Source organism: Panulirus ornatus, chromosome 30 (assembly GCF_036320965.1).
Source record: "Panulirus ornatus isolate Po-2019 chromosome 30, ASM3632096v1, whole genome shotgun sequence".
NCBI lineage: Eukaryota > Metazoa > Arthropoda > Malacostraca > Decapoda > Palinuridae > Panulirus > Panulirus ornatus.
In genome coordinates this window covers 2,664,942-2,682,500 of record NC_092253.1, presented here as the reverse complement: position 1 = coordinate 2,682,500, position 17,559 = coordinate 2,664,942, and the positions used below count along the sequence as shown (strand labels likewise).

Below are 17,559 nucleotides of genomic sequence, written 5' to 3'. Positions count from 1 at the left end.
AAATTTTTTTGTACTAATGGTGGTGTGAGTAAAAACTGAAATTTTTTTCAAACATTATTGTGTTTATATGTATTTGATAATTCAGTTGCACAATTTTTTTTTAGAGTCAGTTGCTGCATTGCCTTTTCACGTAGAACGTTTTGATGCAAAGTTGTCATCAGGGAAGTGAATTGGTTAAGATAGCATCCAATCTGGTATAATGTAGTTGCTGAAAGTAGTTCATGTTCATGTTGTTAAAAATGGCATTCTCTGACATGATAGGCCTTCAGTGAAGCTCACACATCATTTGCCTTGATTCAATCCACTGACAGCACGTCAACCCCGGTATACCACATCGCTCCAATTCACTCTATTCCTTGCCCTCCTTTCACCCTCCTGCATGTTCAGGCCCCGATCACTCAAAATCTTTTTCACTCCATCTTTCCACCTCCAATTTGGTCTCCCTCTTCTCCTCGTTCCCTCCACCTCCGACACATATATCCTCTTGGTCAATCTTTCCTCACTCATTCTCTCCATGTGCCCAAACCATTTCAAAACACCCTCTTCTGCTCTCTCAACCACGCTCTTTTTATTTCCACACATCTCTCTTACCCTTACGTTACTTACTCGATCAAACCACCTCACACCACACATTGTCCTCAAACATCTCATTTCCAGCACATCCATCCTCCTGCGCACAACTCCATCCATAGCCCACACCTCGCAACCATACAACATTGTTGGAACCACTATTCCTTCAAACATACCCGTTTTTGCTTTCCGAGATAATGTTCTCGACTTCCACACATTCTTCAAGGCTCCCAGAATTTTCGCCCCCTCCCCCACCCTATGATCCACTTCCGCTTCCATGGTTCCATCCGCTGCCAGATCCACTCCCAGATATCTAAAACACTTCACTTCCTCCAGTTTTTCTCCATTCAAACTCACCACCCAATTGACTTGACCCTCAACCCTACTGTACCTAATAACCTTGCTCTTATTCACATTTACTCTTAACTTTCTTCTTTCACACACTTTACCAAACTCAGTCACCAGCTTCTGCAGTTTCTCACATGAATCATATATATATATATATATATATATATATATTATATATATATATATATATATATATATATATATATATATATATCTTTTCTTTCTTTCAAACTATTTGCCATTTCCCGCATTAGCGAGGTAGTGTTAAGAACAGAGGACTGGGCCTTTGAGGGAATACCCTCACCTGGCCCAATTCTCTGTTCCTTCTTTTGGAAAATTAAAAAAAAAACGAGAGGGGAGGATTTCCAGCCCCCCGCTCCCTCCCCTTTTAGTCGCCTTCTACGACACGCAGGGAATACGTGGGAAGTACTCTTAATCCCCTATCCCCAGGGATCTATATATATATATTTTTTTTTTTTTGCTTTCTCGCTGTCTCCCGCGTTTGCTAGGCAGCGCAAGGAAACAGACGAAAGAAATGGCCCAACCCATCCCCATACACATATATATATATATATATATATATATATATATATATATATATATATATATATATATATATATATATATATATTCTTTCTTTCTTTCATACTATTCGCCATTTCCCACATTAGCGAGGTAGCATTAAGAACAGAGGACTGGGCCTTTGAGGGAAAGAGAGAAAAAGAGGGAGGGCAGCACAGGAAACATCCACACCTACCTCATGCTTGTGAAGGAAATTTTGTAGCAACTGTGGCTAATTCTTTATTCATGTATTAATGGGTTACTGGAGGACTTGGGCAGTAAGTGATAGATAAAGAACTAGAATATTTCCAGAGAAAAACACCTCCATTATCCTTCCCACACCTACAAGCTATTTAAAGTCTTCACCCTCATGTGTAATATGAAAGTTGTAATATTTCTAAATGTCTTTGTTATTCACCACTAATGCTGTGCCTGTGTATGAAATAAGATTAGAAAGAGAAACTTAAGTTCTTTATGAAGAGACAAACAAATCCTCAATATTCTTCCTACACTTGGCTGCCATCAGAATGTTAGCATGGAAGTTGTAGTACTTTTAATCATGTTCATGTTATTTTTTTATGTTAGCTGAGATGGCATGGACAACGGAAGCCCTGATTAAGGCCATCTCATTGCTGCTGTATATATATCTTAGCCTGAGCAAGGTAACCATTTTATCGACCAACTCTAGGGGTCGATGAACAGCTGGGTCGACTGTGAATTGACTGTCGAAACCAGGATTCATACCTATATCCTGAACCCTAGGTGGCCCATGAATGCATTACAGTCAGGAATTCTGACAACTTCCTCAATATCCCTGTTTATGAAATGATAGTTCAGTGCAAAAACAAGCTCAATATAAGGAAAAGTAACCTCCAGTTCCTCCTTTCTCATCAGCTGCTGTAAGATGTGTTATGTTTCCCATTTACCAGCTCATTATACATGAAGGTTATATCATTAAAAAGATTAAGTGGATTTGTTAGATATGAATGATTTAATTGAAAACCATGCTGAGATTCATTTATTAAGTGATGGTCCTCTGTGCTATCCCAAATGATGGTTTTCATAAGTTTACCAGCTACAGATGTTAAGCTGACTGGACTATAATTAGCAAGGTTCCATTTCTGTGGAACATTCCCCAGAGCAAGTGATTTATTGAAGAGAGTAGTTGAGGGTTTATTTCATTTTTCACCTCGTTGTCCTGGGTCTGTTGTTTTATTTATTCTTATTTCATTCAGTGTTGATACTACAGCTTCAACTCTTACATTTAATGGTGCTCTAATGAGGTGAATCCTTATGGATACACCCTGTTTTAGGGTAAAACAAAGTTTTAGCTTCCCTCTGCTGAGCATGTGCTCTCTTAGATGCTCGTAGAGCATTGAAGGTGTTTTTCATCCTTCAGAGCCAACATCTCTTAACATATTAATGGATGTATGGTACACAGATACTAGATAGAGATGCTGTCCTCTGTTCTTAATTGTTTTGTCATTTTGCTCTTTTTATCGTCAATATAACTCTGAAATAATTTTCTTCCTCATTACCTCCTCTGGTGACAGTTGGTTTGGTAGCTGGCTTAGATGGTGCCCCACTTCCCTTAGCCTTCTTCGTGAGGCAGAGAAAACTCTCCTTTCAAGTAAGTATCAAAAAGAGTTGAATGTTATCATCTGAATTTTATTGTATTATATGGCATGAATTTTGAATTATTCATGATGTAAAGTCTTACCAAGTGAACATGTGCTGTATAGCAGCATTAGGACTGAATTGGAAATTTTTTTAGTGCAACTAATGTACTTTTCTCTTGCAGACTTAAAGAGCTCATATAGAGGGAGATACATTAATGTTGGATGTGCAGTAGGTACAAAAGAGTCTCATATATGGACAGTGAGCTTAAATGAAGATTCCAATAACATTCCACTCGTCCTTCTCCATGGCTTTGGGTCCGGTGTGGGGTTGTGGTGTCTTAATTTTGACTCTCTCTCAGTAAATAGACCTGTTTATGCAATGGATATTATTGGTAAGTGCTTCTAGGGAAGGACCCACTGTGATTTGCCTTTTTAATCATCATAGATTGCTTTTCAAAACATGGAACATATTTTAAAGTACATTATGCCATACCTTTTTAATGCAAAAAAATTCATAATCAAACTTAAAAATCTACAAAATGTTTATTAGAAAAAAACATTGCAAGGATGCATAGTCAACAAAAAAATATCACTACCCTTGGGTTTGATGGAATTCAAAATGAGCAGTGTTACTGCAGATGTTTCATTATGGATGGTACTTCTGATAATTTTTTGTGTTTCTTATACATTATAAAATCTATTCTTCATGCCCTATTTTCTAAATTGAATCTATGAAGTAATAATGAAAAATATGTGTTTATTAGAAAAAGAACAAACTAGTGTAATTCACTCTTTAGTTGATACTCATTTTGAAAATTATTTGCACCACACATTATGGATGGTACTTCTGATAATTTTTTGTGTTTCTTATACATTATAAAATCTATTCTTCATGCCCTATTTTCTAACTTGAATCTATGAAGTAATAATGAAAAATATGTGTTTATTAGAAAAAGAACAAACTAGTGTAATTCACTCTTTAGTTGATACTCATTTTGAAAATTATTTGCACCACACATGCATTGAAAAAAGAAATTTGGAATGCTGAGAGGGTGAGATGCCATTTATCACACATTATGAAATAAGAAAGAAAAGGGTAAGAGTCACAGGTGAAATGGCTGGACCAATCTTTCTTTCATGCTTGTTCACTGTTTCCAACATTAGTGAGGTCATACCAGGAACAAACAGCATGGGCCTCAAAGAATATATCCTCACTTGGCTGTTGCCTCAGTTCTTTCTTTTGGAAAGTAATGATACATAAGGAAAGATTTTCACCCTCCCAGACCTGCTTCTCTTATCTGGCTTTTACAGGGTGCAGGAGATACATGGGTAGTATTTTTTCTCATCTGTGTGTGTTGTATGAGCTAATGAGCTACATAGAGATTAGTCTTTGTATGATAGTGCTTTCATCTTAAACAGAGAAGCTCATTACTTTGTCAATTCTGAGGGAATGATTATCATTTCTACCTACAGGATTTGGACGCAGTTCACGACCAGCCTTTACAATGGACCCAGTAGAAGCTGAGCGAGAGTTCATCACCACCATAGAGTTGTGGAGGCAGAAATTGGCCTTAGAAAAGTTTGTACTCCTGGGTCACTCCTTTGGTGGTTTTCTTGCTGCTTCATATGCTATCAAACATCCAGAAAGGTAATTGTTATGTACAATAGGAAGTAAAGATATAGTACAAAGAGCTATAGTGAAAATAAATGAAATGCTATTTTCCATTTTCATCAAGGATGAGGTGATACATGGAGTGTTTAGTTTGGTATAAATTATATTTTTTCTTGAAGCTGAGATGGCACAGGCCACTTTGGCCCTAATATTGAGCGATCAGGGCCTGAGAGTACAGGAGGGTGAGAAGGCGTGCAAGGAATAGAGTGAATTGGAACAATGTGGTATACTGGGGTCTATGTGCTGTCAATGGACTGAACCATGGCATGTGAAACATATGGGGTAAACCATAGAAAGATCTGTGGGATCTTGATGGGGATAGGGGGCTGTGGTTTTGGTGCATTACACATGACAGCTAGACTTAGTGTGAACGAATGTGGATTTTTTTTTTTTTTTGTGTGTGTTTTCCTGGCGCTACCTCGCTCAATTCAGGGGGTAACGATGCCTGAACCAGGTACCCATTTTATCAAAGAAAACCCGGGGGGTGGGTGAACAGCTCGGTTTACTGCGGACCAACTACCATAACCAGGATTCAAACCTGTGTGCTTGATCCTGGGTGGCCTGTGAATGCGTCATGGTCAGGAATGCTAACCACTACACTACGGTAGTTATCTTTATAATGAAAGATCACCAGTTGCTGTATTATATATACTTTAGTCTCCCTCTACAGGGATACCTTTGATTTCTTAAGATTTCTGAAAAGAGTTACTTAAACTGGAAGATACAATAAGGATAACCATAAAGCTTCACTGAAGTAGGTCAGTTACTCTTGAAAAGAGATTCTCAGAATTAGAAGAGAGGTTGCTTAGGAGTTCAAGTGACATGACCTAGGAGTATTAGGTTAGAAGTCACTTAAAGTGTAACTGTTTACCTCAGAGCAGTTTAGATGAGACTGATAAAGCTGGTATCTTGAGTGCTTTTTCGAAGTACAGAAGACCATTGTCATTCTGCATACAGAATATTTATACAAACTCATATATTATTAGGTGAATGCTCTTGAGAATGTGTAATCCCTGTACTGTATTTTAAGATTTATCTTGAAGAGTTTATCTTCAACCTATTCTAAAAAAAGCACATTTTAGTCTGTGGTCTTAGTGTGTGAACACATTTTTAATAGGGAATATGGTACTGTGATATATATTTATATTTTTGTCTTAGGATTCATCATCTCATTTTGGCTGATCCTTGGGGTTTCCCTGAACGTCCACTGGATGTAGATGGACAGAAAAAGTATCCTCTATGGGTTAAAGCCATTGGTGTCATACTCCAGCCCTTCAACCCACTTTCTGTGATAAGAACTGCTGGGCCATTGGGTGAGTATTTTTTTGACTTTTTTCGTGTGCCATATTTGAGTTAACATTTTATCAAGAGAAGAACCATGCAGTGTATTTTTTCTCAATAATAACTCTTTTACATATTAAAAAGTATCTATTGGAGAATTTTTATTGATATTGAGCCTAGTTCTTGAGTAATCTTCAGTATATATCATATCTAACCAACACCTTTTAATCCTTCCCTTTTACTGCAAGATAATCCATACAACCTCCATTTTCTCCTACAGTCTTGGCATGTTACCAAATTCTTCAACAGATATATCCTGTCTCACATGATGTTCTTCCCTCTTACATCCAGCCTTCTCCCTGTCATATCAACTCTTCATCCACAGTATACTGTAAGATAATCATGTCTGTGTGCCATTATACTCCATTTGACAATTTACCAACCACCCAGCATGTTAATGTATGTGTATGAATAAAAGAAGATCATGTAAGGATCCCAGAACGAAGGGTAAATAGAAATCTAAGGTAGGATGAAAAGCTGTGATGGAATGATGTAAACAGATAAGAATGAGAAAATAAGAAAAAAGGATGATGTGTATGAGAGGTTGTGAGAGTACTTTAAATAACTGATTGGGTTAATGACTTAAGAGCCATAGGTTGGTATGGTAGAGTTAGAATTCAGGAAGAGTAAATTAGCAATTGAAGGGAGAACATTACAAATGGTGTGAGAAGAACAGTACTTCCCCATTTAGATGAGGTAGAGAATGAGACGATGAAGAGTGGTAGAGCTTCAAGTGGACAGATTCAAACAGTGTTTGGCATTATGAGAAAGGTGACTAAGTATATTCATGAAATAAGAACCATGAAATGTGTAACTTGCTTTTCATATAATATATTAGAAGTATTTGTTTTGGAAAAACAATTTAGCAGTATCATTAACATAAAGAAATTTCTCCCAAATCTATCCCTCTTGAATAGTAGACTTAGACTTCTTGAGCTTGATACTGGGGGAAAAGTTTGTTTTTTGTATGTAAAGGAACACAGGAAAAAATAGGTAACAAGAAATAGGTCAGCAGCATTCAGGATCCACATTTGCTATTAAGAGAGGGTGATGCAGAAATGAAGGCGGGTGGCACAGTTAACCAAGTTGCTGTTTCCTCATTCTGTGTTGCTTTACAATTATGAATTAAAAGAGGAATTATTTTCTTTGGAGAAAAATAAAAGAGTATTGGAATGAGGAGGGTAGGGAAAGTGAGTAGAAGTATATATGAGTGGAATCCTTGGTGTAAGAGTGAATAATGTTAGAGGTTGAAGAAATGATATGATATGTGGATAGAAGAGAGTAGGCAATAGGACAGAACCCTGAATGGCACCACTGTTGACGGGGAAAGAGGGAAAAGCCACTCTGTGTCAACAACAACCACATTGGAATCTTTAGAAAGGAAACTGTCCATTAGAGAACAGAGAAAATCATAAACTCCAAAGGAAGGAAGTTTAGAAAACAAAGACTGATGCTTTGAAGATGTTGAGGACTAGAAAAACAGATGATAAGTGTGTAAGAAAGTGAGATTTAAGGAGGGCTTCAAATACTTTGGAGACTGCAGAAGTAAAATTGGGCAATAGTTGGAAGAGTTATGTTAAAAGATTTGAATATTTACTTCAGTTCCATTTTCCATTACCTTTATTTTGTATTCTTTATAAGAAACTTTTTACTAATACTTATTCAAACTGAAGTCTTAATTCATACAGACTTTATTATGCTTGCAATTGAGCTTGGTGACACTGCCTTGTTCACCACTGGCATTGTTTTACTACCTGCTGCTTTAGAGGTGCCTCTAACAATAGGAATGCCTGCTGCTGATTTGGAAACTATTATTAGAGTGTGATATTAGTTTTTTGGCCTTGTATGATTGAACCTTTCTTTTTCAGCTAAGTAACAGTCAGTAACAGTCACAAGCTGTAATTCTCTTCTGAAAAACATTGATTAGCATAATACTGCTAACTGATGCACATGTATTCCATTTGTAACACCTGGGCCTCAACTGCTGCCTGCCCATGCAATCGTTTGTGTGTGGTGTGTGAACATACTTATGTATGAGCATTTGTATATACACTTATGTTTATATATATATGTTCTTGTAATTACATACGTATTGGGTGCTGTTGTTGCCACACTCTGCTAGCAGATGGTTACTCCATGAGCAAGAAGTCACCCTCAGCAAGGCTGTCCCATCATCATTTTGACTTGAAAGGGGTACAGTTTTATCAAGGACCTTCATCATTACCCTGCTGTCCTGCTTGGGGTGCAGCTGTGAACCTGCAGGATCCTAATAAAAGAGACCATGGTACTGTATGATGGTAAAAAAATTGGGTGCTTCATGATTATCATTAAAATGAGAATTCCTTCACAGGCCCAAAGTTACTTCAAAAAGCAAGACCAGACTTAAGCCGCAAGTTTTCTGGAATGGTAAAAGATGCTGAAGAAGTCATCCCCAATTACCTATATCACTGTAATGCTCAAAATCCAACGTAAGTTGCAAAGAAAGAATTTTGTGATTTTCGGTGCTTGTGTATACCACTTTGCTTTAAAGCTTTCATATGTAATGACCCTATATTAGAATGGTCCTTAGAGAATTTTACAGTATTTCAACTACTAATTTTAGCACCATAAGGTTTTGAGAATAAAGAAACAGTTATTGAAACATTTCATGATTAATTCTGCTTATTAGTTTAGTTTTCAGATAGGTAAAGCAGTTTTAACTTAAATCTGCTAAGAAATATTGTATGAAAAGTTTTAAGGCTAGTCGATTTCAGCCTTAATCATGTTACAACAGGTGCTCCAGATGTGCGATAAGAGGATACTTTTTACGTTGTCCTCAAGCTTGCATTATTATTATTATTTAGACAGAAAGGTTGATTCTCCTCCCTTGTGTAACTCACAGTACTGAACAGGACTTTAGAATAACTGGAAACTTAAAACCCCTCATAACCTTCATTGATAAGGTTTAAAACTATGTGAAACATACAGTGCTCCAGACATGGTTATAGCTATATAGGGAGAGTACAGGGAAATTGAGCAGCAGTAGTTCAGTGTCATTGTTAAAGTTGTAGCATTGTGGGCATGAAGGTTCCTGGGATATGTTGAAATGGTGTTTGTAGTTTTGTAGGGATAGGTGATGCTTCAATCATAGATGGGAGAGTGTGAACTGTGTATTTCAAGGGAGCATGGTTTCAAATGGGTGTATGTCTGGTAGGATTGTGTTTAAGAGTTGGGAGAGCAGCTATTTCAGTGTGAATGTGTTTTGTCAGTGTTGTGTTTGTTGGGGGTATGGAAATCAATAAGTATAGATTGCTGAAGTGTGTGATGGTGGTACACTTTTTATTTCCTTTTGGGTGTTGGTGGTTAGTTGTGGAGTAGCTTGGATGGAAGGGGTCTAGTACTTTTGTAAAGAATTGAATATGGAGCATTTTGAGATGGGATTGTGATGGAGGGATCTTTGTGTCATTTTGTAAGAGTCGAGTATTTGTTGTTCCCAGGTAACCAAATATTTTTCTGAGTGCTCCAGTTTGTGTGGTTTGCAGCTTTGTTATACTATATTTCTTTTTGAGTGGGTGGAAGCCTAGATGGGCTAGGTGTAGTTGGGAGTGAAGCAGATGAAATGTCTGTAGAAGATGGTGTGTTATTCTTTTTCTTGCCAAATCTTGTGCACATTAGTGTTCTGAGGGCATTTAGTTTGTTTGTTACTTTTGTGTTGATGTTTTTAATGTATCGTATGTGATGCCTAGAATGGTTGGTGTTTTGTTCATTGTATACAATTGTTCATTCAATGACTAGAGGATATGAATTGGATTCGTGTCTGTTTAGGGTTAAAGGGGTATTTGAAGTCTGTGAAGGTGCTGTCATTCTGTTCTGAGTGAGCCATTGTTCCAGTTGTGTAATGTAGTACTGCATGTTTGTTTTTGCTACTGTGGTTTCAGGGTATTGTGATGTGATTGTGAAGTTGTTTACATTATTATTATACTTGACCGCCGTTTCCTGTGTCAGCAAGGCAGCACCAGGAAACATGAAAAATGGCCATCCACTCCTGTACACACATATGCACAAATGCCCATACATGCATGTATACATACACACACATACACACATCAACACACACACATACATACATATATACACACACACATACACACATGTACATATTCATACTTGTTTGCCTCTTTTTGACTGTAGATTTAAAGTTGAGACCTCTGGATTTTCAGTGGGGAGTCAGCCTTCCACACCCTCATGGCTGGGTTTGGCTGGGCCAAGTATCCAATGATTCAGCGCATGGACTCACTGAGGAAGGGAATGCCAATGACTGTAATATATGGGTCTAGATCATGGGTGGATCATGATCCAGGTTTCCAAATAAAATATATGAGGAAGGATTCTTATGTTGATGTACAGGTAAGTTTCAATTGTAGGCTCTGGTGTAAAGTCCAAAAAAAATGTCAGAAATGTAGAGAAATAGCAACTTTAAATCCTAATTTCATTTGAACTCACACCTAGAATAGCACTAATCTCACTTAGTCAGGAAAAGAAGTCTTGGGTCTTTTACCCAGCTAGAAACTGACAAGTTACTGTAGTTTATTGATAGTATAATTGGAAAAAGTTTTGTTGATACTTATTCATTGATTTGCTCTTTAAATTTTTCATCGGACATGCAATTAACACTGCCAAAATGCCTGGCCATACATTCATTTATTTAGTCATTCAGCCAGACAGAGACAGGTGCCTGCAATGCAGAATTTGTTGTACATTTCTCTTCCCTTCACCACTTTGTAAAGTCCCTTGCTCACATGATGCATTTAATTTTTCCACAGTCTTCAACAGACACAGCATTGTTGGAGACTGATTGTCACATGATACAGAAATACTGAAAAATAGTACATATGTAGCATTTACTGTACTTATAGCCATATTATGCACTTTTTCCAGAAAGATGTTTCCAAAGATCACTTTGCATCTTACATGCTGATGGTTTGGCATTATTTTTTTCTACAAATTCCCTATTAGATAAGGGCTGTCTTATATGGTACTGCATCTAATATGGCAGAAAATATTGAAAATGTTTTTTATATCATGTATGACACTTGCTATTTTTGTGTGTCAACATTTTATGTATACATACATACTATTTTCATCATTTGTCGAAAAACATGTCTCACTGAGACAGCAGAAATTTTTACATATGATAGAAATGAATGTCTGCATCATCTGGTTTGATACTTAAATATCTCATCCGTTTCCTTTGCTCTTAACATTTTGCCTACTCTCTTGACTCATGATACAAGAAAGACTTCAAGGTAATCAATAAGAATGTGAAAAAATGGAACAAGTATTTTGTAGGAACAGCCTCCAACTTCTCATAAAAAGCATTCCACAGATCTGTTCATTATATTCCTTTTATATTATGCAGTGTGGTATATTATGAACCTGAACACTGTATAATTGATGTTGTTTTGCACATATATAGATTATTGTAAAAAACATATAAAAAATCAAAAAGATATACATGAAGTTGTAAGTATTATTTGCATTCAGATTTGCCAACTTTTTTTCTGACAAATTGTATGCACAATAACTTGAAAATTAATAATAGTGCTTGTAATATATTTTTCGAAGTCACTTCTTGCCATAACTAATTCTATTTTTTTTTTTGGCTTAACACAATAAGAGCTGTTGTAAAGTACTAGCTCCTTTTACTTTGCCAAAGCTCTGTCTCCTCTTTCCCATCCCACCCTTTCTGTGTATTTTTTCCTACTGCTGCACTACATCTCTTATGCTCACTTGCCATCCATTTGAACACATTTTTTTAAGAGAATAATGGAATTTTGCTATATCAATTTGCATTATGTGCAGATTAGAGGTTTATGCACTTCTCCCTTCAGACATCAACTTATGTTTCATAAATACACCTGATCATTCTTCCGGTATAACACCTCTTGCACATTGCAGATTTTTAAGCTGTACTTTCTCAAAATGTTCTGAAGACCCATTTACCTCCCTCTCATTGCTTTGATAGTCATTTTTTTTCTACATGTATTTTCCCAGCAGAATATTGGGTATTTTAGTAATGTTTAGAATATATATTAAAAAAAAAACCAGCAAACACTATTAGAATATCCTCTATTTAGCACTTAATGTTGAAATTAGTGATGACTTTGATATGATTGAATAAAGAGATATGCACACACCATAGTCAGAACACCCAGTAAACTATATGTGAATCAAAGATTAAACCGAGGTTCAGCTGATTTTGAATATACAAAATGATGTCTTCAATCCTTGGTACCTCTTTACATTTAGAAATACATTTGCTTTTTCCAGGTAATTCATGGAGCTAGCCATCATGTATATGCTGATAAAGCTGAGGTATTCAATAAACTGATAAATGATATTGGCAGACATACAGATAATGGGACGCTACCTAAGCTTGCCCCAGATGTGCCGAGGACAAGCCGTGAGGAAAATAGTGGCACCATTGGTTTGACTGTCTCCAATACGATAAATGTTCACAATGATGACACTACAGATGAGTCAACAGTCCAAGCAGATGTCTTGAATATGCCAGACAATTAGTAGCATAAGAAAGAAAAATAAACAGCAATTTGACCTGACATTTATGATAATTATATGAAGAAGGATAGAGTAAAATATATGTGATTCTTTTTTAATATGACAGAGCAGTTAAAACTTTATATATACTTACAATAAGCAGAAATATATATTTTTATGCCACCTTTCAGGTGTATGAGATGATAAATTAGGAGACATGTAGAGGTATACATAGGGTATATTACCACATGTAGGATAGCTGAAATTTCAATTTGCAGCTTATCTTTTCCTTTCTGATGATTTGTAAAACACTTATATAGCTTAACTAAGCGATGCTTTTGTATGCATAAGTATTAGTACAGGTCTTAGTTGTGCCATTAACTTTTGTAAGTATGGCTGTAAACACAGATGGTAGATTAGTAAACAGGTAATTTTTTATCGTGTAGATTTTACTCATCATCGCTTTTCCACTGAAAAAAGTTTTAAGTTTCAGATATATTGTATGTTGCACACAGTAAATTTTTACTTACATTTTATGACACCCCAAAAATAGAGAAAACTTTACTCAAAACATGATACTTATTCTTACACATGATAATGTCATCTTAAAGAAAACATGTATTTATTATCAAATTAACCTTCCAGTCAGTTGCATGGCCAGTCTTGGTATTTCACCTTGACCATAGTAGTTTTAAGATAGAGAAATTCATATCAATTAACTAATTCCCTAGCATCAGTAATACTATTTTCATTTCTTTGGGGTGGATCAAGTGCCCCATGCACTTTTTGTATGAATTAGTTTTGCAAAACTAGGGTCCACAGCCCTAACAATATAGTCTGGTAAAAGTTAGGGACACCCATATTTGATGTATGTGACCAACATTTCCATTGTATATTATACCTATTTGCCTTTCTTCCCATAGCAAGTTAGTATCAGTTACATACAACTGAGACTTCACAGAAAAATTCTTGCTTAGCTCCTTCTGTTCCTACTTTTAGGAAGTGTTAAAACTGGAGTTTCGTACATTTTGTGGAAATTAATTTTGAACAGCTGAGGTTCCCAGACACAACTCATAGGCTTACAAAAAGTAGGAACAATTGGATTAAACATAATTGGTTTGTAATACTTTATTTTCATATTCCTATTTGCCTTTCCTACCTTAGCAAGGTAGTATCAGGAGCCAGTAACAGCCTTTGAGGAACAATCCTTGCTTAGCTCCCTCTTCTGTTTCCACATTTTTAGAAAGTGATAAAACAGAAGAGAAGGATTTCCTATCCCACCCCTTGTAGTTTGCCTTCTGCTATATGCAGGAGATACTGAGATATGTAGGTATATGCATGTATAAAATTACTGGTTTATGATTCATTTATATTAATTCTATGCAATACATGTAAGTGGTATGTATACGGACATCAGTTTTGAATATCTGTTGAAACAAAGTTCATTGAAACTTATGGTTTCAAATACCCTCTCTATGGTTTTTAATGGTACAATGTTACTTTCTTAAGTAAACTTTTTTTCTCTATTCCTCTCCCAAAGTAGCAAGTGACTTACAGTGGAGTGGAAGCTCCTACCTCATCAGTAACCCAAGTCATTACAGCCATGACGATTGAATATAATGATTGGTGTGGCTCATAACTGATACTTGATACCAGTTTGGAAAAGAAGGTCTTAATACTAGTTGATGATTTGTTTATAGTGCTAGAATGATGACTTATTGTACTTCTGTTAGCTCATGAAAATTAAGAATCATATGAATAACCTGGCTGATCAAAGATAATAGAGAAAATTTTTCAGGTTTTATAGTCATGTGTTTTAGTTATATGACTTTCATTACATATTGTGTAGTGTTTGTAATGATGATGTTGAGTTATGGTGATGCTTATTTCCTGTACTGAACTGTTTTCAGAGAATGTTTAATTGAAAGTTCTGGCCTGTCATAGCTGGTGGACCAAGATATGGGGAGCCTATCAGCACAAAGAGAGTGTCCATGTAACAACTGTTTCATTTTCACATAGTCTAGCTAATCACTTTCAATAGAAAAAAAATGTAGCAATCTCCAGATCATAACCCATTGATACACCTCTGAACATGTGCTAATGCATTCACTCACTCATGTGGGAGGACAATACTAATAGAAGGGTTGGTGTATCTGCCAAAGATAGGGTTTGAGATGGTGTTAAAGAGTGAAAGAAATTGAATTCATGATTGACATGAGTTAGGATGAAGATAGACTTCTAAAGATAGGTGATTTTTAGTGCTTATACTTTTGATAGTGAAAGGAGTGAAGGAATGCATTTTTGGATGATGTCAGTGAATGCTTTAGCAGTTTTGATGCAGGGGATTGATGCTAGGGGATCTGAATGCAAGAATAGGTGGTGTGGTAAGTAAGTGGTATGATTAGGGGGCATGGGAAGAAGCATGTTTTATTCTCTGCTTAGGGAGGAATGATGATCAGAAATTCATGGTTTAAGAAAATATGTATACAGTTCCTGGTGTAAACAAAAGTGGGGAAGTGCTTATTGTGTGCTGTAAGAGGAGTGTTAATCAGGAATTCATAGTGTTAAAAAAAGGGGGCTGAGTGAGGATTTTTCCCTCTAAGGCTCAGTCATCTGAGAGGAGAGTGAATGGTTCCAAGTGTAGGTTGGTTTGTGGCAGGGTTGTGTGATGTCACCATGGTTGTTTAGTTTCTTTATGGATGAGATGATGTGGGAGGTGAATAAAAGAGTCCTGGAGAGAGTGGCAAGTATGTAACCTATAGGGGATGAGAGTGCCTGGGAAATGAGTTTATGTTTGCTGATGATACAACACTGGTGGCAGATTTGTTAGAAACTCTAGTAGTCAGTGACTGAGCTTAGAAGCGTGTATGAAAGGAGGAAGTGATAATAAATGTGAATAAAAGCAAGGTTATTTGATTTAGCAGAGCTGACAGACAAGTTAGTTGGGGAGTGATTTGTAATGGAGAATAATTGGAGGAAGTGAAGTGGTCTAGATACCTGGGAGTGGGCATAGCAGCGAGTGGAAGTGAAAGTGAGTCATATGGTGGGTGAGGGGGCACTGAAGAATGTGTGGAAGGAGAGATCATTATCTGGGAGGGCAAACATGGGTATGTTTAAAGGTGTGGTAGGCCCTACATTATTATAATGGTGCGAGGCATGGGGCTGTAGATAAGACTGTAAGGAGAAGGGTGCGTGTGTTGGAAATAAAATGTTTGAGGACATTGTGGTGTGAAAGGGTAAAAATGAGGTGTGATAATAATAAGAGTATGGTTGAGAAAGCTGAAGAGGGTGTTCTGAAATGGTTTGGACATATGGAGATGAATGACATAAAGGTTGACAGAGGATATATATGTCTGAAATAGAGGGAACTTGGAGATGGAAGGATGGAGTTGAAAAGATTTTGAGCAGTTGGGGCCTAGAGCAAGAACAGGTGAAAAATGGCTTCATTTCCTCGCTTCTATTCTCTTAATGAATTATTTTTTGTTGTGTGAATATTATTACTCCTCAATAGTTTGTAAAGCTTTTGCTAATGTGTACAACTGTTATGTAAAGATTTTTAACAATCAGTTAGATTATTTATTCATGAACTTTGTGTTAAGATGTATGCCATCTTAATATGAAAGGGTAATAAAACTGATTTGAAAAGTTGGAATATAATTTTTCCATTACATAATTATATGCTCATCCTGAATTGCTTCAGGTAATACTTGGATATTCAGTGATACTTAATTTGTCCTTTTTCACATTTACATGTGTATTGAAGTGATAAATATTACTCTGCATAACTAGTAGACACTTTTGTAAATTTTTCTGTATAATTTAGAGGTTTAGTTCTTATTTATTAGATCTGCACTGTGTTCTTTCTTCTTGCTGCATATTAGTGTGCCCTGCACAATCTATACACATTGTCATCTGAATGCATATCTGGAGCTAATTAACCTACATATAATGTTTGATTATTGTCACATGTCCATACCACTCTTATACTCCATTCCTTACTATTCTTTTATAGTACCACAACTCGCTCAAATTTCTTCATTACTTGCCTGGTTACTGTTTTGTCCTCATGCCAACTCCATAAAAGAACCACCTTGTCAGTTTATATTCAGCTGCCATCACTGACTCTCAAACCATTAACTGAAGCAATGATTGGCCTTTTTCCTTTTCATTTCCCTCATGAGTTACATTACTTTTCATGTCTTTTTAACACACTTACCTTCCATTCCGCATGCTTTCTGAAAATACAGTGCCGTGAGTTTTAACAGTATAATGCAGCACAATGTAGTACAGTGTCTCTCTGTATATTATGAACTTTCTAATTTACATGGAATGGATAAGATGATTTTATGGAAATTAATTTTGTACACAGGCTGGCAAAGGGCAGGGATGTCGAAGTTCATTGGGTGGCATTGCTTCTAAACTGCCTATGGTATAACTGTTTATTATCCCACCTTGTCACACAGTGGCTTTCTCTAATTATTGCATTAATTTTATGGTCGAATACAAAGGTATATGCATGCATACATCTGTACATGTAGTACTTAAAAGTTGATAGATGAAAAACATGCTTGTTTCACCCAAAATATGAAAATGGGTGAAACATGCTTATCTAACTTAATGCCAAAGCTAGAAGCTGTAATAATACCACTTTCTGTTCATTGATTTTACAGCCATTTCTCAGAGATGGAAGTTTGACCTTATTCCTACAGTGGGCTGCAGAAAATTGAAAAGTTTTTGTTACCATCATGGCATTGCCAAAACATTCCCCAATCAAATTACTGTTTGGATTGTGCACTGTAACAGACTTCAATTGATCATATTTAACGAAACATATTGACTTTGACCATACCATAAATGACTTGCCAACGAAAGATTATAATTTTGCCCATGGTAGTAAAAGGATATGTATGT

General features: G+C 36.3%; 1 protein-coding gene across 1 annotated transcript in view; it reads left to right on the top strand.

Annotated features, from left to right (window-relative positions):
• puml (pummelig) overlaps nucleotides 1-16,293 on the top strand; it is a 17,265-nt gene extending 972 nt beyond the window's left edge. The window contains exons 2-8 of the mRNA XM_071679548.1: nucleotides 3,018-3,109; nucleotides 3,281-3,490; nucleotides 4,572-4,746; nucleotides 5,929-6,083; nucleotides 8,462-8,579; nucleotides 10,311-10,497; nucleotides 12,421-16,293. Of these exons, the coding sequence (XP_071535649.1) occupies nucleotides 3,018-3,109; nucleotides 3,281-3,490; nucleotides 4,572-4,746; nucleotides 5,929-6,083; nucleotides 8,462-8,579; nucleotides 10,311-10,497; nucleotides 12,421-12,672 (1,189 nt within the window). The 3' untranslated portion in view covers nucleotides 12,673-16,293. The remainder of the gene's footprint in view (nucleotides 1-3,017; nucleotides 3,110-3,280; nucleotides 3,491-4,571; nucleotides 4,747-5,928; nucleotides 6,084-8,461; nucleotides 8,580-10,310; nucleotides 10,498-12,420) is intronic.
• The last annotated feature ends 1,266 nt before the right edge of the window (nucleotides 16,294-17,559 follow it).